Here is a 23,795-nt window from a genome sequence, read left to right as displayed (position 1 = left end):
ACGACCGAGGCACACAGGGCCAACACCCGGCATCATGGTGTGGGGAGCGATCTCCTACACTGGCCGTACACCACTGGTGATCGTCGAGGGGACACTGAATAGTGCACGGTACATCCAAACCGTCATCGAACCCATCGTTCTACCATTCCTAGACTGGCAAGGGAACTTGCTGTTCCAGCAGGACAATGCACGTCCGCATGTATCCCGTGCCACCCAACGTGCTCTAGAAGGTGTAAGTCAACTACCCTGGCCAGCAAGATCTCCGGATCTGTCCCCCATTGAGCGTGTTTGGGACTGGATGAAGCGTCGTCTCACGCGGTCTGCACGTCCAGCACGAACGCTGGTCCAACTGAGGCGCCAGGTGGAAATGGCATGGCAAGCCGTTCCACAGGACTACATCCAGCATCTCTACGATCGTCTCCATGGGAGAATAGCAGCCTGCATTGCTGCGAAAGGTGGATATACACTGTACTAGTGCCGACATTGTGCATGCTCTGTTGCCTGTGTCTATGTGCCTGTGGTTCTGTCAGTGTGATCATGTGATGCATCTGACCCCAGGAATGTGTCAATAAAGTTTCCCCTTCCTGGGACAATGAATTCACGGTGTTCTTATTTCAATTTCCAGGAGTGTATTTCCTTTGGAGCTTAAAAAGAAACTTATAGAGGCACTAATACTCAGTATACATGACTCCAAGGACTTTCATGTGAAAGCTCACACAGACTGGAACTGACAATGAATGCTGATGAATGATTCATTTGTGACATACACTTTTTCAACAAAATCACTCCTGTGATCTGAGGATTTGACAGGCGCTTGCCTCCCAAGGTTCTCTGATGTACTGCTAGATCCATTCATCAAAGGTCCATGATATTTTGTTGAATAAAAGTTCTGCCATCATCAGGTGGTGTTGATGGAATGTACTTTAAATGCAGTGTTATGCTACTGCAGACTTGTTGGTCCGCAATAGGTGGATGTGGCACTCATGTTCTTACACCGATCTTCAGTTGTGCACATCATTTGCCCAGTATAAGTTTTTTCCACATTTAAACAGGACTTGATGCATCCCAGATTTCTCTAGATACAGGTCATCATTCACTGTCCCTAATAAAGCTCATATTTTGGCTGGCAGCCAGGAAACTGGTATTACATGGTGTTTTTGCAGTAGCCTTTTTTTGCTAATATATTGTCAGCAAAAAGTATGGCAATGGTCTTCTTATTTTCTTCTTCTGTGTTTTCATCCTCTGCATCATTCTTGGGGCTCTTGTATCACAGAGCCATGCAAATCTGTCGGTTACTGTATCCATTCTCAGGAAATATGGATTCCAGGTGCTGCAGCTCTGCTGTCAGACTTTGTTCATCTGAAATGGAATATGCCCTGTGTACTACAGTGTTGAACATGCTGTTCTTCTGTGAGGAATGGTAGCAGCTGGAGGCAAGGAGATACAAATCAGTATGTGTTGGATTACAGTATACGCTGTGGGCAAGTGAGCTGTCAGGCCAGGGCTGAATTGGTACATCAAAAAGAATAAGTTTGCCAAATTTTTCTATTTCCATCATAAACTGAATGTTTTTGTGACGTTTTCTGGGTCCATGTGACCAGATGACAAAAGTGTCCTCAACATACCGAAAGAGACAAACAGGTCTCAGTCCAGTGTTTCTAGTGCTCTACCCTAGACACACTCTCTGAACAGCTTTGCTGCAACTGATGGAAGGGTGGACTGCCCCTTGGTGACACCATCAGTCTGCTCACAATATTGTCCTCTGAAAATAAAATAGATTGATGTCAGAACATGTCTAAAAAGCTGTGTCAGCTCAGGGTTCAATTTCTCATTGATTAGTTCTATGGAGTCTTCCAAGGAGTCTTGAGTGAAAAACGAGACAACATTAAAGCTGACCATAATGTCAGACTCCTGCAGCCTTAGCTCCTTCAGCTAAATCACCCAAGTTTCGTATGTGATTTGTACACTTGCTAACTTGAGGGCACAACAGATATTTTTATTATATTTGCTGCAATCATTTACAAATCACCTGCCACCTAGTTTCTAGGACAGGTCATATTTTGACAATAAGAAATCATACATGTACATAATGTGAAACTTTTTGATTTTTAATAGGGGTTCATAATATTGCAGCTTCGAATACTTATAGACTTAAAAGTAATTAAGAAATGAAAATCTTAGACTTAACAATTTATGAATAGAAGATAGAAATTTAGGAAGATGGAAAGAGATTGTAAGATAGTATCACATTATGACATATTATAAATTTGGAAAATTTTTCTAAAACAACAAGAATCTTGCATGTAAGAAGAAGAAATAAAAGATAATAGGAAAGCACATAGATTTGTATTAGAGATTCCACCATCCAGCTATCTCAGGTGTGATGGCTCAGCAAATCGTCAAGCCTGTCACATGTAAGGCAGTATACAAAATATATCTTTAATACACATGTGATGATATATGTGTACAGACATGTGCTGTATTACACTTATATTACATAATTTTCATTACAGGTGTTATTTTACCTAAGTTTAATAAATATTTGTATCATTTAAATTACATTTATTACTCGATAATTATACTATTGTATTGAAATGACAGTTGATCCATTTCTCTGTTCTGAAATTTAGTCATATCTTACATCTTGGTCTGTATATTGTTCTCACTATTTGTATCTGTTTCAGCATCTGAGTCTGTTTCTGTGTTTGTGTCTTTCTCTGTGTCATTCCAAGTATCTGTTCCCATGTTTGTGTGTTTGTTCTTGTTTTTGTAATTCATGTAACATACATGACACATTATTGGGTTAAGCTATTCAGTATGCTCCAGTTGTGCAGCTGTCATAGTCTCTGCCCTGTGTTCTCATATTTAGTTTGGAGTATGTGTGTGAGCCCATCACAATGTAAAGTGACATATTCAGGAGTTCATAGTTCTCTGCAAGCACATGAAACAAATGGAGGTGTTCTGGGTATGGACCATGATCCATGAGGGAATTAGCTTGAGAAAGAGTTAAATACATATGTATATTGAAATACCATACACAATCAAACCTGCATGAGAGGATTATAAAGGAAATTAGTCATTTATGTAGAACATGTTGCTCTAACAAACATACAACTTATGTTCAGATGATTCTGGAGTTCCAATTAATACTGAATGAACTACCTCAGATGTTGACAGGATTGTCCTGTCAAAATATTAAATAAGAATTTTATTGGAGAACCTCTGCTAAAGCTAATTTGCTGGACCTTTCAAGATAATAGGGACACTACATCCCAAAGGTTTATGGTTGATCCCAAAATGGGATGCAAAAAAGTGCTTTGTAAAATTTATACAATAAATATGTTGAATTCCTCACGATAATCTATGAATCACAAGGTTCTGAGTTAAATTGCTTCATTTTTTTCCACTTCAGTTTTCTGTGAGGCAATTTCTTCCTCTTCAACTGTTCTATTGACTTTCAGCTTTCTCCTATTATCTTAGAGTGATTTTTCCATCATAAAGTGTACCTGTTAGAAACATATAGATATATCTATATTTTGAATACATAAGTACAGCATAATCTTCATAAGTCATTCCAAGAAGGTAAAGATTTACTTTAATAATTGAAGAAAATTCTACAGTACAATAAAATTAAGTATTTATTTGTGTAATCTTCACAAAAATGATCAAAATACTTTTGTATATTTTGTGTATGTTGGATTTTTTATTTTTTCCTTCCATATAAACACTAGGCCAGGTTTTATGTTAGTTTTATAGAGGAGGTTATCTACTGGAATGAGTAATATATTTTTCTAGTACAGTTGGACCCATCACATGTTGGGCATTTATAGAATGATGAAGTACTCACATGGTTGTTGAGATCCACAAAGGTGATTGACAAAGACAAAAAATGGTTCAAATGGATCTAAGCACTATGGGACTTAACATCTGAAGTCATCAGTTCCCTAGACTTAAAAACTACAAAACCTAACTAACCTCTAAGTACATCACACACATCCATGCCCGAGGCAGGATTTGAACCTGCGACCGTAGCAGCAGTGCAGTTCCAGACTGAAGTGCCTAGAACCGCTTGGCCACAGTGGCCAGCTGACAAAGACATTATTAGGACAAACAACAACAGCTAAATGATGAATAATGTGTGACTACCACATCTCCACTGGCTATCCACATGGGTGGGTTAGGATCAATTTCTGGGGTCTGCAGTGGTGAAGTTGTGACAGTTCATTTTGTAGGGAATGCCAACCATCTTCTCCATCTGGCATCACAGTCAAGAATTGTAGCAGAAGGGGGAACCTTAGATGGGATGTTGGGAAGGGAATCTGTCTTTGGGATCTATCGTCTTTTCCTCCTCAATTCTAATCCACTTATTCTTATACTTTCTTTTCTTTCATCTCCATTAGGAGTACCAATTCTATCTGCCCTCTTTCCATATGCATATGTTACTATCACTGTAATCCTTCTCTTATCCAGATCATATAGTGGTAATGACACCATTTTTTCACAGGTAAAGCCAAGAGATCATGACAAAAATGACATAGTGACATGGACAAAGGTTTTTTTTTCCATGAAGATGCTCAGTTTTCTCCAATAAGTTGAATTGTTGCAGCTTACCTTAGTGCCATCATCTAAATGGGAAAGGGGGGTGGGGGTGGAGATAGGACAGAAAGAGGTACAAGTTAAGATATTACAAAGTGATGTACTAATATAAGCTAAGTTATTCAGAGGCATTATATAACACATAGATAATAACAGGCTTGGAAATAGGAGTGATAAGAGAGAAAGAAGAAAGTAAGAATCTAACATTTCATATAGATTTTGGGTAATATCACTGTGCTGAGGAGAAATCTTCAATATTAGAAATGGTAAAAACCATATGGTCAGAAACTAGCTATATGATTGTAAGTATGAAGGTAGAGTGTATCCAGATTTGTAGAGAGGTAGGAGGATTAGAGGGTAGGTTTAGCTCCAAAAAAAAAGGGAACCTATACCCGACTTCTGGGGAATCCAAAGTAGGAAAGGCCTGCATCATTTTGGTATGAATCAGAGGGTAGGTTGACCCATGAAAGAGGGAACCTAAACCTAAGGGCAAGTGGATTCAAGGAAGAAAGGGTCTGATTTTATTTTTATTTATTTATTTATTTATTTCTTGTTCCGTAGATCAGTTAGTGAGTCAATCACAAGGATATGGAACGTGTCAAATTGTACAGGTTTCAATTTAAACTTACAATAAATACAAGGGCATTTCAATGGCAAATTGTACATAGTTTAAGTAAGACATACTATAAATACAGTAACAGATACAATGTCAGCTAGATAACATAACTACCATTTGACAGAAAAAGGAGTTTCAAATAAAGGTTAAAGATAAGAGCACAAAGTTAAATCAGATATTAGGCCTACAAGAGTAAATACATGTACAGCCAATCTGTTGTTACAAAAAGTGTGCTAATGCCCAAATGCACAATAAAATCAATTGAACTACTTCTAGACATAATAAGTTTAGTGATGGTATACATTTTCTTTCAGGTATTCATCCACAGTATAATAAGATTTCTCTGTCAGGTAATCTTTGAGAACTTGTTTAAATTTTGGCAGTTCTGTATGAACACATTTGATATGTAGTGGTAGAGCATTGAACAGCTTAATGCTGAAGTAGTAAACTCCTTTTTGTACCAGAGTGAGACGTTTCATTTCTAAATGTAGATTGTTTTTGTTTCTGGTGTTATAACTGTGGAATTTACTGTTGTCTTGGTAGATGGAATAATTTTTGCACACAAAGGTGAGCAAGGAAAAAATATACTGTGATGCAGTTGTTAGGATACCTATCTTCCGAAACAAGTGCCTGCAAGAGTATCTTTGATGGACCCCACACATTATTCTGATTGCTTTTTTTTGGATGGTGAAAACTTTTTTTGCAAGTGGTTGGTTCCCCCAGAATATGATAGCATATGACATCAATGAGTGGAAGTAGCCAAAGTAGGCAACCTTAATAGTGTCAACTTCAGCCACTGAAGAAATTACCCGTAATGCAAATGTTGCCGAGCTAAGTTTTTTACATAGATGAAGAATGTGAACTGACCAATTACATTTACTGTCTATGTAAGCACCCAGGAATTTTGTGTCTTCAACTTTCTGTATTGGTTGATCTCTACATTTTATGTTAATTTCATCGGGATTACTTTGTGATGTATGGAACCTCATATAATGAGTTTTATCTGCATTGAGCGAGAGACCATTTGAGGAGAACCAATTTAAGATGTCATTAAAAACAGTATTTGTAGTTTTTTCAAGATCATGATCAATCAAATCGTCAATTAGAATTGTGGTATCATCAGCAAACAGGGCAAATTTGCTGTTTGTCTCAGAACAAAGAGGAAGATCATTAATAAAGATGAGGAAAAGCAGTGGGCCCAAAACGGATCCTTGAGGCACACCACACGTTATCGTGCCCCATTCAGACGAGGCAGGTTCTCCAGAAGAGCCATTTAGCATTACAGTCTGCTTCCGATCCTGTAGATATGATTGCAGCCACAAGCCAACAGTACCACCTAAACCATAGTATTCTGCCTTTTTCCAAAGAATTTGGTGGTTTACACAGTCGAAGGCTTTCGTAAGATCACAAAAAATACCCACTGGAGGCATTTCTTTGTTAATGGCTTCCAAAACTTGGTTGATGAAAGAGAATATTGCCTGCTCAGTACAAAGACCGGCACGAAAACCAAACTGATTTTTGCTTAAGATACTGTGGAAGTTGAGATGGTCTACAATCCTCCTGTGCATGAGTTTTTCTAGAATTTTCGAGAAGGTAGCTAATAGGGATATTGGGCGATAGTTTGTAACAATGCTTTTATCCCCTTTTTTAAAGAGAGGAATCACTACGGCCAACTTAAGTCTGTCAGGGACAATCCCATCTTGTAGGGATGCATTGTATATGTTGCATAAGACGGGACTAACAAATTTATAACAGTGTTTCAGTATTTTACTAGAAATATTGTCCACACCAGCAGAATTTTTATTTTTTAATGATCTAATTACTCTTATGACTTCGTTTACAGTAACTGGAGGTAAGGATATCTGTGGGATTCTGTTGCTAATAGCTTTCTGTAGGAGGGACAATGATTCTTCCATAGAACCATTACAGCCTGTCTTCTCTGCTGCTCTCAAAAAGTGGTTATTAAATATTTCTGCAACCAACTCAGGTTTCTTTATGATACTGTCCCCTGTATTAATCTCTACCTGAGACATGTTCCCTGTTGTCCTGCCAGTTTCCCTCTTTATTACATTCCATATAGTTTTAATTTTATTTTCTGAGCTTTCAATTTCTGATTTTATGCACATACTTTTAGATTTATTTATAACCTTCTTGAGAATGCTACAGTAAAGTTTGTAGTGTTGTCGTTTCTTTGGATCATTACAAGTCCTGAGAGAACTGTATAACATCCTCTTTGTTCTACAAGATGTTATTATCCCTGTAGTGATCCAAGACTTCTTGGCATTGCCTATATGACTATTTCTAACTACTTTTTTTGGGAAAGATGGACTCAAATACAGACATGAATTCATTTAAAAATGAATTGTACTTTTTGTTTACATCTGTTTCCCTATAAACTCAGCTCCAGTCTATCTCTTTTAAGCTATCATTGAATTTTTTAAGGCCCTGTTCATTTATTATCCTAAAAGATTTCCAAGAATACTCGGAACTGTTGCACACACTGATGTAATTGAGCCTAAGCAATTGACCACCATGATCAGAAAGGCCAAGGATTGGATGTACAGTGATCTCATTGCATTTAGACTTATCTATAAATATATTATCTATCAGACTTTTACTGTTAACAGTAATCCTAGTTGGGAAATCTACTATTGCCATCAGATTATAAGACTCCATTAAATGTACTAAATCAGCTTTACTATTGCTCTCATTTAGGAAATCAACATTAAAGTCACCAGTAATTATCAAGTTCTTGGACTTTGAGTACAGTATGGATAATAAAGCATCTAAGTGCTTAAGAAATACATTCAAATTCCCTGAGGGAGATCTATACAGTGCTAACACTACAGCCGTGAAGTCATTTACAGTAATCTCAACACCACATACTTCAATTTGTTGCTCTATACAATGGCTCTTTAAATCTAATGCATTGTAAGATATGTTGTTTTTTATATAAATACACAGTGAAGGAGCACTTACCTTGTGAAGGCAATATAGAATTTTCAGTGTATCTGCCCTGAGACTTAGACAAGAATGCAATGAATATAAAAATACAAATCTAGGAAAGTAAACTAAATAAAGACAGGAAGGTATTCTTCAAATTCATTAAAGCATATTGACTTACCAGGACTTGATTGATCCCTTAGACTTTTCCTTCTTGAATACACATTGAACAAGAACAATTCTGAGATTTGTGAATGTGGAAAGTAAGATAAGATGATATGCCAACAAATAACTCCATAAGGTAACTGGCAGGGAAAATTTAGCATCTTACGGTAATTAATGAAACCATGTAATTAAAATAATGACCCTAAACAAGAATAGTGTGAAAGGTAGAGAAAAAGGATGTGTGTGTGTGTGTGTGTGTGTGTGTGTGTGTGTGTGTGTGTGTATAAAAAGTAATTGCCTCTTGTTTAATTTTATGATACTAACTATCTTTCTGAAATACAAAGGCAGAAATCTTTACTTGGTCTGAAATCAAATCAGTTTTAAGCCATGATGACTAATGTAAGAAAATTGATGATGGCTATATGCATCAATTTGATGTTGAAAGGAAATGAATTTATGTCACATGAGACCTCAACATGAAAATTAGATTAATTTAAAGATTGCTTATAAGATAAGCCACACTGTATTTATTTGTGTAAGTTATTCTACAAAACATCTTTCATCTTAGTGGGGAAATCTGTAATAGTACATGTTACTATAAAGCATGGCAACACATTTCTCTTTCCTTTCACCAGATTGATGAAAAATGTGCATATGAAAAAACTTGACTTTAATTAGTAGAAGTTTAAAAAGCATCTGCGGTTCTTGTGGTTTTGATTAAGTATTGAAGCATCAAGTATGAACATGTCTGAAAAGCTTTGTTAGTTATCAGTTGTCATGAATTGAGAACTTGTTTGAATATAGAAGAATGAAAGAAACCATGTTTTGTGATTTTGTAATGAGTTGTTTAAATGTAGGAGCTCTCTTATGGCCCTCACCCCTCTGCAGTTGGAAAAGAATTTAATGGTCAAATAAGTGGCACTGCATAGCAGGACCACAACATCAATAGAAGACTAGATGGTGATCAGGAAATTCAAAAAAGAAGGTAACTGATATTACAGAGAACAAGTAAAGGCTTGGCATCATGCAATACACTGATCACTTAAAATCAACCCACAAGTAAAATACCTCATGACCAGTAAAAAAACATAACTAAATTCTCTCATCTTTACAAATTCCTTAGCAACATTTCACAGTAGACACTCTGACTCGACTTCTTTTCATGTTTCACATTTTGCCATGCCAGCCACATTGTTTGCTATTGAATTATTACCTAACTAACCCTTCCTTGGTACAATTTATCCAGACCACAGGAAGCTGATGCGTTGGGGGTTCATGGGGGTGGGAAGTTTTCTGCCTAAGGTGGATGCAGGTTACATAAAGCAAAATTAGAATCACTTTCCTCAGACAGCTTGCTGCTTCACATTTACCTAAGAATAACTGAATTACACAGGCTCATGTGTTGGTCCGAACTCATTTTGGATTTTCTTGGTGGTAACACTACATGGGGAAAGGAATTCTCCTCCTCTCACAAAGCTGGGCGTACTTGACTCATTACCATATAAACAAAGTAACACAATACTGTTGTTTCCTTATAAACTAAAACATCTAACATAAAACTTAACAAAACACAATATAATCAAAAAACTTAACACTGCACCACATAGTTCCACTACAATCATATAGTAACACAATTATTATATATTTTGCCCATAAAACTGCTTTATGTATCCTGCCTTGCTGATGATATGTACTGACACGATTTGAGTGCATCAGACACTCTGCACACCTCCTGCTTGTCAACTCCTCTTTTCTCTTTCACCTCCTTAGTCTTATCATCCTTAATTGGTACTGGCACTGGTACTTGTGGCAAAGCATCCATAGATTCTTTAAAATGTTTGACATACCCTACATAAATAATCAAAGTTCTTGTGAATAGCTGCACGTCATATTCATGGGTGACGTCATTTCTATGACTTGATATGGCCCTTTGTACTAAGTAAGGATTTTTGTTTTATCCATCTTGTCAAGCTGCATAGCAACCATAATGGCAAGAACCAAATGCTTTGGATTCTCCATCCAAATTCTCCTCAACATGTCAGCTGGAATTCTGCAAAGAAATACATCTAGCACCCTGTGTTCTGCCTCATGCAGAGTAATCTGTGCTGTTTACAGTTCCACTGATACAGTCCCTTCTCAAGTTGCTCAAACATACATGCCTTGGAGGAGGAGGAGGATATTAGTGTTTAACGTCTCGTCGACAATGAGGTCATTAGAGACGGAGCGCAAGCTCGGGTGAGGGAAGGATGGGGAAGGAAATCGGCCGTGCCCTTTCAAAGGAACCATCCCGGCATTTGCCTGAAGCGATTTAGGGAAATCACGGAAAACCTAAATCAGGATGGCCGGAGACGGGATTGAACCGTCGTCCTCCCGAATGCGAGTCCAGTGTGCTAACCACTGCGCCACCTCGCTCGGTACATGCCTTGTTTGACCCCTCCTGATACGTGACATATGCCTTAGCATCACCTACTAACCATAACTTGGCAAATGTACATCATCTGGCCAATTACTCAAGCTACCAGTGGCTTCCAGATTTTCAATAAATGCTGTTGCCTCATCAGCTGGTTTACCTGAAAAAGAAGCCACTAAACTAGCTACACTAAGATCCACAGAAGGAAGAGGTATACTGACTGAAGCTTTTGCCTCTGCTGTTCTGCCTTGACCACACTCATTATCTCTGCTATTTCTGCTTGCCTTTGTAATGTGGCATTCTTCCCCTATAGTTTGGCCAGCCATTTCATCAAAACTTCAAACATTTCCTGTGTCGTCATTGCCTGTTTTGTGTCATTAGTGGATCCGCTATCTAACAATAAAGTAGAGTGTAGTCAAAGTACACCACGTAACAAAGACATCTATCAAAAGACACACAGAGAGGGGAGCAAGAAAAATGACACTAATTATAATGACAGATCTTAGCCAATCTAAACTCTGATCAGTTATGTGCTTCATGCCCATATTGTCAGCATGTGCCCACATAGCTGACACTACCTGTGTACATGGTAAGTCATGATCTGCTAAATTATGATACTGGCATCTCACTGGCCATAAATAATATTCTTTATAGTTCCCTTTAAACTGTGAAATGTCTCAATGTTCCTTTCACTTCACAAACTGCATCTTCATATTTCTACATACATCCCATCTATTTACGATGACTGTGAGCAAAAGACAACAAAAAGTCACAAAGATAACAGCTCACTCACAAAAATGTACTTCTGAACTGCATGCTGCAGTCAGAGTTGTGGTTCTGAATCACTTTTACAGACATCAGTGACCACTTTGACAGCACTTATAGTGACCTCATTGGTCAGCTGCTATGGTGGGTGGTGGAACAGTGTAGTGTAGTGAGCCCCCAGCTTAATTATTCTGTTACTTAAGCTGTGTTTCCATTGCTCTATTCACTAATACTTTGTATTTTTTCTTTTAACTTTTGTTACAGCTTACGTGGTGTACCAATGATAATCTTATCAGCTTCCCAGACTGATTTGCTTCTTTAACTTTCTAACTTTTTGCTACATTTAAACTCTTTATTTTCCAACCCTGGCACATTTGTCACTTAGACTGTGATCCCCAAGAGCTACCTCCAAAAAGAAAAACTCCAGATAGGTGAGGGACTCACCTGTCCATCCAGGCCTCTAACCAGCACAATAAAAAAAAATAATAATTGTTATCCCATGGTATGGCTACCGAAAGTCAGCCTGACCGCTCTTACTTTCACTACATCAAAATGCTTTGCTCCAGACTTTGATAACTTTCGATACGTGACTTCTTACATATGAAATAGCCACTTCTTGCTCTCAGCAATATCATCATGGACAATTGGCAGAATAACAATGCTGGAATAACAATTCTGATTTCACAGAAGAAGATAAATCCAAATTATACACTAAAATTCAAAATTACTTGGAGCCTGTACTGGATTTTTTTACTACTATCAAAGCTGAGAAAAATGCTAATGAGAATAATGGCAGCTCCAGCAACAGGACATATTCCAAACATAAATGTTCCAGGAGAAGGAGAGGGTTACAGTTATAGGTAAAGTGAATGTCCACTTACTTTTCATCATCTTGATGAGGCAGCTCTCAATGCAGAATTGTCATGCTGGATCCTATCTGTGCCCACCATGTGCCCAAGTGAAGTTCCACAAGAGAGTATTGATGACAGTTGATGGTTGGACAGACAACATCACAGTTACAGATAGTCTGCGCAAACCATTTGTTGGCCACTGATTCATTGTATATGTGGAGCATGATAACTCCTTCAGCATCAACTAAGGCCTGAAGATGGTGCACTGAAGTGCCAAAACTGGTAGCTACACAATAAATGACAACATAAGGATGGCTGTAGGTGTTTGATTTTTTAGCTTCAGTGAAATAAAGATCAGTAGCAGCCTGAATGCAACAACATTTGGTCAGCTCTGATCTGACCCACTTATGTGGTCCCTTGCATTAACCATGCCAGGTGTCTTAATTTTTTGCTCAGCTATGCCCAGTTAATTATCTCTGATGCAACAATGTTTTGTGTTGAAACTTTATGACAGGTTAAAGCAAAGTACTAGAATGGGATCATCTTGAGGGACTCATGGCACAAACTTTCCCATAATCCTTCTCATGTTCAGTTCTTCTTTTGAAAACTGTCAAAATATGGGCAATAGCAAAGTTGACCACCCACTGGTGGAACACACTGCTGATCACAACATGCTCTAAGTCCACAACCTTGCTATCTAGATCCTTTCCCCAACACCAGTTGAGTGGGTGTGTGGGTGTGTGGGTGTTTCTCCTGTGAACTCTGAAGAAGGATTTTTTCAGAAGCCCAGCAACATTCTCAGTCTTATTTATTGCCTCTCACCAAATCAGCACCTCAACTATATGGTCAGTAGCCACTCGATGAGAAGATTTTTTAAAATTAATAGAGAAGAAGTGAAAGATCAAAGCAGCTTTTGAAGAAGCAGATCATGTGTACATAAATCTTTACTCTAGATAGTTCATGGAGAAGAGATTGGAAAGGAACTTTAGCAGTTACTTGGTTTTCACATATCTTTAGAATGTATATGACATAGTGTCACTAGACATACTGTTGGAGGTACTGTGGTCAAAGGAACTGCAGCAGAATGTGTCATTAAAATGGAGAAAGAAACTTCTAGTTATGCCTTCAGATTAACTAAAAGAATAAAACAAGGATGCCGTCTGCATCCCACACTGCATCTCTGGTGTAAAAGGTGTGAGGAAATGGGGTTTGAAGTAGGGAACCAGTGTATGCAAACACTTCTCTGTGCTGATAATCATGTCATTGTGGCAGACGATGAAGAGGCTTTATCTGACATGCTTAGGGAGTTGATGAAAGAATGTAAAAAGTGGGGATTGAAAATCAGTTTTTATGAGACAGAATGCCTGTGTTGCAGAGAGGAGGGAAGTGACTTGGACATTGATGGGTGTCAAATTAAAATGAGTAAAGAATTTAAGTATCTGGTTAGTATCCTGTCACGAGATAGAAGGAGTGATGGAGCTATCCAACAATGGATCAGGCAGGGAAGAGCAGTTATCCAAAAATTAAGTTTTCTAATTTGGTCCTCAAAAATGAATTTCAAGATTGAAATCCAATGTGGAACAAATAAGAAGTTATGGGAGTGAGTGCTGGGAACTAATGGAAAGAAATGAAAAGAGACTTAGACATTTAGAAATGAACCACTTGAGAAGAGCATGTAGAATTTCCCAACTCAACCACATAAGGAATGAGGAAACAAGAGGATACAGGTCCATTGTAGTATTAAGGACAGAATAGAAGAAAGACAGTTAGAATGTTTATGGCATATCAGAAGAATGGAAGAAAACAGCTGCCTAGGCAGATTCTTTTCATGGTAACCTCGTGGAAGCAAAATAAGAGTAAGACCACAATAGGTATCCAAGAAGCACTGTGTTTTTTAGAATTGTTTGTGCATTGAATCATTTATTAAATTTAGTATGGTAGTTTTCAGTTGGCATCTCTTATTGTTGGCACTGAAACATTTCAGTAAAACTTTTGTTCATTGTGTGTAATGTTGTGAAGTGTTCCAGTGGTTTGTTGTAGGCTTGTGAGTAGTGAGTTACAGTGTGAGATTTGTTCAAAGTATTTTCACTGGGGGGCATTCTGGTGATATCTTCTCCTGGAAATGCAGAATTTGTAGCAGAAATAAGTTGATAGAGGAGCAGGAGTGTAAGATCTGACCCTTTATATGCAGTTACAAGATGAAAAGAAGGAACCAGATAGGTTGAGGAGGGTGAAGGGTACTGAGGAATGGGAACTTGCAGTTGGTAAGAAGGCAGTTAGGAGAAGGAGATATTCATACAGTTGTACTTTGCATATAAACAATAGATCTGACCAACTGTCAGAGTTTGGGTGTAGAGGAGCCTCTTGTAGCTGTAGGTGTCCGAAACATGCAGCAGTCTCAGCAGTTAGGTAGCCTGTCAGCTGCAAATTGTAACAGAAAAAAGGTTCTGCTGCTTGGTACTTCACATGGCAGTGGTGTGGACCAGCAGTTGTAGGAAGTATTGGGGAGTGAGTACCAGTTCACCAGCATTGTGAAGCCTAATGCAGGGTTGGCTCAGATGACTCTTAACGTAGGGGAGTTATTAAGGAATTTTATGAAAGAGGATCAGGTAGTGATTGTGGGTGGAGCTGGGAATACTCTCTATAGGGATTGTGATGTAGGTGGTGACCTGGTAAAGGTAGCTACTCAAACTGGTGGCACTAATGTGCACTTTGTGCAGTTGTTTCATTGTCATGATCAGGCTCATCTTAATGCTGTTGTTAGGTGTGTTAACATGGGCCTAGAGAAGGCACTGATGGTGGAGGGCATGGGTCACATTTCAGTGCTGCCAGCTGAGCCTATCAGTAGATTGGGTTTCATTAGGCATGGCCTGCAACTCAATACGTATGGGAAGGGGAGGCTGACAAAGCTTGTGGGTGACAGTGTAGTGGGCAATGGTGGGATCACTCATGGAAAAATTCCTGTAGTAGTTGGTGTTAGAGCTGCACCTTTTTTAGATTGAAGTCAGCTGATAGGTATCTCTACTTAAGGGAAGCCCCCTCACAAAGGAATCACCTTCATAGGACATCAGGTATCCAAGGAATTAGCATATTTCATCAAAATGTAAGAGGTATTAGAGATAAAAATAGTGAAGTGCTTTTAGATGTTGACTCTGACAATATTGGTATATAGAAGCACCACTTAAATAATTTGACAATTCAGAGGCTTCCTTTACCAGGATACAGATTAGCTGGCTGTTTTTCAAGGAGTTCTTTGTAGAGTGGGGGAATGGCCATGTGCATAAGGAACAGTATCATGGCTTGCACTGAACATGTATTTGAATGTTGTGCAGGGGTAGTTGAATATAGTGAAAGTAAACTTCTAATTGTTGTTGTTTATAGGTCCCCTAACTCTGACTTCAGAGTATTTCTGCAGAAGCTAGAAAGGGTTCTTGGTTCACTTTGAAGGAGGTACTAATAATTAGTTATATGTGGTGATTTCAATATTAATTTTATATGTGATTGTGCAAGAAAAAGGATGTTGGAAGATCTCCTAAATTCATATGATCCAATGCATACTATGTTTTATCCAGCCACGGTGCAGGGGAACAGCAGCACAGCCATAGACAATATTTTTATTTGTTCTTCATTATTAGAAGGGCATTCTGTTAGTAAAAGGGTGAATGGCCTTTCAGACCATGATGCACAAACTTTAACACTAAAAGGCTTTTGTACTCAAACAAACATTATACATAACTACAAACTATGTAGAAAAGCTAATAAAATGGCAATAGAGTGTTTTTTAAACCTCGTTAAGGAACAAGAGTGGCAAGATGTTTATAGGGCCAACAAAATGAATGACAAATATAATGCTTTCCTTAATACATTTCTCATGCTCTTTGAAAGATGCTTTCCATTATAATGTGCTAAACAGCATACTAACAGCAAAAGGCAGCCTTGGTGGCTGATTAGTGGGAAAAGAGTATCATGTAGAATAAAGTGGGGGCTATATCAAAATGTTAGAAGCAGTCACAATCAGGCTACAGTAGCCCATAACAAACAATATTGTATGGTGCTTAAAATGTTAATAGGAAGGTAAAGAGTGTATGGCAAACAAATAGAATAGCTAATTCACAGGATGCAATTAAAACCATATGGTCAGTTGTGAAGGAAGTGTCTGGTCAGCGGCACAAGGTCGATGATATAAAGTCAGTTCATAGTAAAAATATTTATGTTACTGATAAATCTGATATATGTACAGTATTTAACAATCATTTTCTGAGCATAGCTGGTGAATTAAATAAAAATTTAGTTTCTACAGGGAATCATATAACTTTCTTGGCAAATGCCTTTCCGGGATTGATGTCTGAAATACTCCTCTGTGATACAGATAAGGGGAAGATTCAGTCAATAATTAAATGACTATCATGGATATGATGGAGTTATTGAAAAGGCTGTGTATGTAAGGATAATTGATCATTTTATATCACACGATTTCCTATCAAATCTACACTTCAGCTTTAGAAGTGATTTAACAACTGAAAATGCTATATTCTCTTTCCTCCGTGAGGCACTGGATGGGTTAAACAAAAGGTTTCAAATGCTAGGCATCTTTTTTGATTCAGCTAAGGTGTTTGATTGTGTTGATCACAAAATATTGCTCCAGAAGCTGGACCATTATGGAATATGGGGAGTAGCTCACAACTGGTTCACCTCTTACTTTAGCAACAGACAGCGAAAGGTCATTATTCACAGCGTTGAGAATGGCTGTGATGTGGGGTCTGGTCAAATGGTGGGGGGTGGGGGTGGGGGGGGGGGGTAGGGATCAGTGTTGGGGCCACTTCTGTTCCTTATTTATATAAATGATATGCCCTCTAGTATTACAGGTAACTCAAAAATATTTCTGTTTGCTGATGACACTAGCTTGGTAGTAGAGGATGTTTTGTGCAACATTGGCTCAGTTTCAAATAGTGCAATTCATGACATAAGTTCATGGCTTGTAGAAAATAAGCTAAGGGTAAATCACAGTAAGACTCAGTTTTTACAGTTTCTAACACACAACTCAACAAAACCTTCAAAGAATGGGCATATGGTTAGTGAAACTGAACAGTTAAAATTTTTAGGTGTTCAAATAGATTGCAAACTGTCATGGAAAGCCCACGTTCAGGATCTTGTTCAAAGACTTAATGCTGCCATTTTTACTATTAAAATGGTATGTGAAATGAGTGATCGTTTGGCACGAAAATTAGTCTATTTTGCTCATTTTCATTTGCTTGTGATGTATGTTATTATATTTTGGGGTAACTCTTCCCATTCTAAAACCATATTTTTGGCTCAGAAATGGGCAGTTCAGGCAATAAGTGGTGTAAGTTCACAAACATTTTGTCGACCCCTGTTCACGAGTCTGGGTATTTTGACATTGGCCTCTCAATATATATATATATATTCCTTACTGTCATTTCTTGTTAACAATATTAACTTATTCCCAAGAATAAGCAGCGTTCACTCAGTTAATACTCACCAGAAATCAAACCTGCATTTGGATCGGACTTCCTTAACTCTTGTGCAGGAAGGTGTGCAGTATACTGTTGCATCCATTTTCAATAAGCTATTGCTCGAATTCAAAAATCTTAGTAGTAATCCACATGTTTTCAAACCAGAACTGAAGAGTTTCCTTATGGGTCGCTCCTGCTATTCTGTAAAGGAGTTCCTTGAAAAATTAAGCTGATTATAGTTGAATTGTTGATTGTGTTTATTTATGATTTGACTTTTTCGAGTTCATAAACATTTTATTTTTATCTGTTATTTCTTTTATGTTGTAATTTCATGTACCAACATGTACATGACTTTGGATATTTGCTCCTCAATTTGGTCCTATGGAACTTAACATGTAAGTAAATAAACAAATAACACATGAGTTGATGATTTTTGTGTCATGCAGAGAGGAACTGCAGATAGTAATTTTGTTGTAGATACTGCTGAGAATGTGCAACAAGCTATTAATAATGTTAACTGTGTTATGGATATTCTGAGTAATGAAGCAGTACAGACACATTTATCTCTGGAGGATACAAACTCATCTCCACCTGTTGGTTGGGTCTACAAAGCTAAATCCTGACAGGAGGTTGTGCCTGAGGTGCAGGAGGTTCACAAAAGTGATGACACTTGCAATGTAATGTGGATAAGAGAGACTTTCATACAAAAACTGACCTTTGGCAATGCACAGTAGAAAGTGGGGGACTATTGTTCCAGGTAGCTGTCACCAGTGATAAACATCCATAAGGCTTGTCTGTCATGAAGGAAAAACCAATTATATTGCAGCAAAAATCGCTAATGTTCAATTCACATGATGTAGTTCACAAACTGCAAGGAAATCTAATATTGCAAGAAGAATCCAGTTTGTGATTAGGTGCTTAGCATTACAGTGGAGGAAATTATTGTTGGCATATTGTGGTTTATGTGTGGACATTGTATTGGGGGTGTGGTTTCTGAGAAAACCTAATGGAAACTTTTGTCGCATGGGCAAAGTAAGAAATGTCAAACATAACAGGTCAATTGACTAAGGCGATTCACTGTGCAAAGATAATTTTTTAAGGAAATTTGTTAAGAGGGAAAGAATTTTCTAGTACTATTTTTTAATTAGTTACGGGATGGGTCAGTTGGGTAAAAAATGAGGGAAATTCAGTGAACTTACAGCTACATGAGATGGACTGAATTACCCCTAGCCAATAAAGAATAGGGAATTGGGATTTGTTATGGACACCACCTGATAACCATAAGGAATTTATTGAATAACTCTACTGTTAATTATTAGGGGACACATTGAAAGCAAAGAAGCTGGTAATGTTATTTAATTAGTTTTTAAGTGGTAATTGAATGGATTAATGGTCATCTACAGTAAGGAGAAAAGCCATTGAGCTAATCATTGAAATGGCGTGTAGGTGAAGTACACTGTCTATGAACCTTAGGGCTTAAGCTGACTATTGTAAGGGTAAAGCTGAAAGTACTGTACACAATTATCAATTTTCAGGATGTATGTCGAGTCTTTGCAGAATTACCATGGGCTGAGCTCTGGAGGCTAGATTTGCCAATAAGGGGAGGTTGTATAGTGCCTTCACAATTTTTGACATGGCTGAATAAAGTAACGATGTCACCACAGCAAATGCAAGAGGTCCGGGCTGACCACATGCTTGACAGTAGAACAAAAAGTCTACTTACAACACCTAGCAATTACCACATCATTGGGCCAGCCGAGCTCAGAGTTTTAAGATTATCAATGGAAAACAAAGGCAGAGCCACTGAAGTCTTGGAAACCTGACTGCTTCACAGCTGAGCTGTGGACTCTGTTGGGGCTTATGTGTTGGGGATCAATTCCTCAGCAAAACATGTATGCCCCAAGCCCATATATATACCACTCATATTTCGGCAGATGGATGAGGTCTGACAACCTCAATCTTGAGTGGACAGGTCTACACTGGTCTGTGAATCAAATAGAACCCACAACCTGCCACCAAGAGACTTGACCTACTCTATCTGCAGACCTATGGCTGGTTCTGAGAGTGATCCTGGCATCACCATTCCTCTTGGTGTGATGCGGTGAGCTGTCAGAGATTGCAGGTCCTTTACTTACCTCAGCACCTTGCACGTGCCATCTGTAGCAACCACTCTGGTGTGCATTGCCATTGCTGAGCATCAATGAGTGTTTTCTAGTTCACACACTCATAAAATGAATGTTTAACCAATGATATTTGTGTGACACATTGGACTGCAACCAGACAACCAATTCATGCTTCACAGCTGACCTGCCCAGGATGATGAACTACTGCCTTCTTATTGTTTACAGCCTAGTTACAGCTCCCACCATAGTCCCATTGACTCTTGGCCCATACAGAATAACAACATTCTCCCCATAGATATAGAAAAACGTTTGCATCCTTACTATGGACATTAGTCCTACAATGAATTATACTGTTTATTTCACCACTTGCCACTCCATCTTCTTAAACTCAAATATAACACATATTTTCTTCAGCTGTATACATTAAAGTGATATTTACCAGCATAATAGTTGTCATGTCATAAAAAGTGTTCTGCAAACACATTTTTATACTAAAGGACAGAAATATGATGAATTTTTGCATCAGCATAGTATTTTCTTTGATTCCTCCATTCACAAAAACTTTTGACTGTTAAAATAACTTTATTCATTGTAGTTTTTGTAATTTCTCTTTTGGATCTGTATTTTCTTCCATTTCTATTTCTTCATAATATTGTATGACACATCTCAGAATTTAACATTCTCTGAGAACCCTCCAAATATTTTGTATATATTTTTCCAACTAGTTGTAAAAAAGTAATAATATTTATGTTGTTGATGCTGAATCACGTAATGTATTTATTTATTGCATGTACAATATTTCTAGCATGCAGTAGGAAGGTAACCCAGCTCCAGCAACAAGGACGGACAAATATAACCCTTCACTGCAGTGATGATGGTAACTTTGAGGTTCTTCAGTGTGATTCAGAGATCTGTTGGTGTGCTGATGAGAAAACTGGGAACCCAGTTTCAGTTTTTGTTCCAGAAACCATGATGACCACTCTCCCCTGCTGTGAGTAATTGTTGTCTTTTCAAGCTATGCTATAGTTCAGTCAGTTCATATGCTTTAGAATGTTTCCCAGTTACATACCTACACAATATCTAAGCATACTCAGTTTTATGCATTAATTATTATAATTGTTAATATACTGTGATAGAGAGATAGAGGTATTATGAGAGTTAGGACATAATTATGTATACCATAAAATCATCCATAATGTAGTTTGTGTAGAACTAAATTAGGGATTCTATTAGAGCTAGCCATTCGTATACACAAATTTCCTCTCAATAGTTCTAAAGTAACTAATCTTTTGTTGCTGAAATGTTACATGTAGTTTTCTGCCCTTGTTTCACCCCTTCTGCTTCCTCTCTTCATTCATTCCTTCATTCATTATGTTTCATAATATCTCTGATTATGCCATTATTTTGTGTTTCCAAATAGCATCATTTTTCATGAGGATTAAGTGTAATATTTAAGAATATTTTGTATTTTGAGCACACATTAGTGTCCTGCTGAATTAATTACTTGAATATTTCATTTCATGATTCCTATTTTTTAAATATTTCTTTGAATTTTAAATCACATATCAGCATCTCTAGGCCTAGATTTTTGCTGTCCAGAGATTAATGAATTTCCATATAAAAGTATTTTATTTTTATTGTTACTCAAAAATACTACACACTAAGTGTTATATAACTTAAATGTTGACTCTATAGTATAAGGATGTACATTTATTAGTTAGTCCATGTTTTTGTATTTCTTGTACACAACAATAAGGGTGAACTGTTTGAGTTTCTGTAGAAATGTATTTCTGGGTGCAGTGCAGCTCTTGTAATAGATGACTTCATCAAGTGGATGGAAGTGCAGTGACAAATGGAACTGTAAGTGAGGTTCTTACATGGTATTATTGTGTCTATCTGAGGGACGGGATAATATCTGAACAGGAGAGGAAAAGTGATGACCCTTAAGGCAGAGCTTGACATTACTAGCAATTAACTGCAAAGGTTACTGAGAAGTTGAAAATAGTAGCAGAAATGGGTGTCACAGGAAGAGAGAAGTATTTAATAGTTCTATCAAAGTTCCTTTCACACTAAATCTTCAGTAAAATCTATATCATTCTCACATCTCATCAAAATGCAAGTGCATTAATCTGGATAAGAATCAGTACCAGAGCAATACAAGCAATTGATATAGGAAGGTAGTTGAACATTCAGAGCTCTAATTCATAAATGAGTACAATCTTTTTCAGATAATTTAGAATCCCAGTGTTTTGCATCTCATAAATAGGCCATTGAGATGGCTCAATTTACTCCACATAGGCACAAGACTCAAACACAATGCCCACAGTAACATAGAGACTAACCTTGACAAATTTAAATAATGAAGAGCATGTGGACTCCCGGGGGGGGGGGGGGGGGGTATTTTTCTAACAATTTACAAAATTCTTTGATTTATTATAAGAACAATTTCAATTAGTTTTTAGCTATAGTAATAATTTTACCATTTCTTTCAAATTGTAAATTATACAATGTTTTCATTCATTATCGACAACATTATGACCTTTTGTGAAAATTACATTCTATTTGCATTAGGTTCATTTTACATTTATCATACAAAATTTTACTTTTGAAACTTGTCCATCTATTTTTCAGTCAGTATTTATGATGAAAATATTGTTTCAAATCTACTTTTCCTGAATAGGAGATTTTTTTGTTCACAAAATTTATAATATTTAATTACTGCCAACAGTGAAAATACAATATCACTGCTGCATTATCAATCACAAAATTATGTTTAAGAACATTAAATGAAAGAGACAGTCTTTTGTTTACCTGCCAACATCTAACCAATAAAGTAAAATACAATTCTTCCTGACAGGCAGTGCATTAGATGACAAAAACCATGAGTATCACGTAATTCACTAAGCTGTGGTACGAGATTACTAGCTGAGTCAGTTGTATTTCACTCTGCTAGATCAGTTAGATAAGGAAGATTCCCTAGTATGCAAAGATGTAGCAACAGCACAGCAGGCTTCCAATAGGAAATTGATGGTTTTACATAAATCTGGAAAAAAAGAAGGAAGTCCTGCTGTTAGGTGGTAGTCATGGAAGAGGCGTGAACCAGTCGTTACTCTCAGAATTAGGAAACAAGAACCATTTCCCAAACTTCTTCAAGCCAAGTGTGTGCTATAGTCAAATGGTAGAAGATCTAGGTTTCTCATACAAAAATTTTGGAAATGAGGTCCCTGTTTTGATAGTGGGTGAAACAGGAAACAGTACTGACAGGGAGCAGAGCTATGGTATTGAGAGTAACCTACTAAAAATAATGTCAGATATGGATGATACACATACTGAGTTCATTCCTGTTTTGAGACATTATCACTAGCTCAAGACAAAAAGCTCTGTGAGTCAGCTAAACATGGAGTCAGATTGATTGCTTATGTCAGTTAAGGGTTATGCACAAATTTGAAGGAAATCATCTTAGAGGGAGAGTATTTTCAGAATACCTAAGCGTGTTATAAGAAATATTTATTAAGGTCCTTTGTTATCACCAATATTTTTATTTTATCAAAAATAGCAAGAAGCATAATGTAACACATAGACCAAAAACAGCCTCTACAAGGGCTTGAAGGCTTAACATTAGTACTGGTAGAACACTGACACATGGGTACCTATGTATTTATAACCTGGTAGAGCATATTAAATGTTGTGTAGATAATGCTGAAGAGCTGGACTGGAGTACAAAACTTTCTGTTGCACAGCCCCTCCACTACATATTCACATAAACTCTGAAAATTAATGTATTAGATTATTTCATAATTAGCACCAGTACTGTAATACAATAGTTTTTAGTTATGTTCAGTCATTTCATTG

General features: G+C 37.4%; 1 protein-coding gene across 1 annotated transcript in view; it reads left to right on the top strand.

The window, feature by feature from the left end:
* The window catches only part of LOC124554799, a 124,972-nt gene that overhangs the window by 29,062 nt on the left and 72,115 nt on the right, over positions 1–23,795 (top strand). Inside the window, exon 5 of the mRNA XM_047128451.1 lies at positions 20,749–20,934. Within this exon, the coding sequence (XP_046984407.1) occupies positions 20,749–20,934 (186 nt within the window). The remainder of the gene's footprint in view (positions 1–20,748; positions 20,935–23,795) is intronic.

Source organism: Schistocerca americana, chromosome X (genome assembly GCF_021461395.2).
Source record: "Schistocerca americana isolate TAMUIC-IGC-003095 chromosome X, iqSchAmer2.1, whole genome shotgun sequence".
Classification (NCBI taxonomy): domain Eukaryota; kingdom Metazoa; phylum Arthropoda; class Insecta; order Orthoptera; family Acrididae; genus Schistocerca; species Schistocerca americana.
This window is presented reverse-complemented; position numbering and strand designations above follow the sequence as displayed.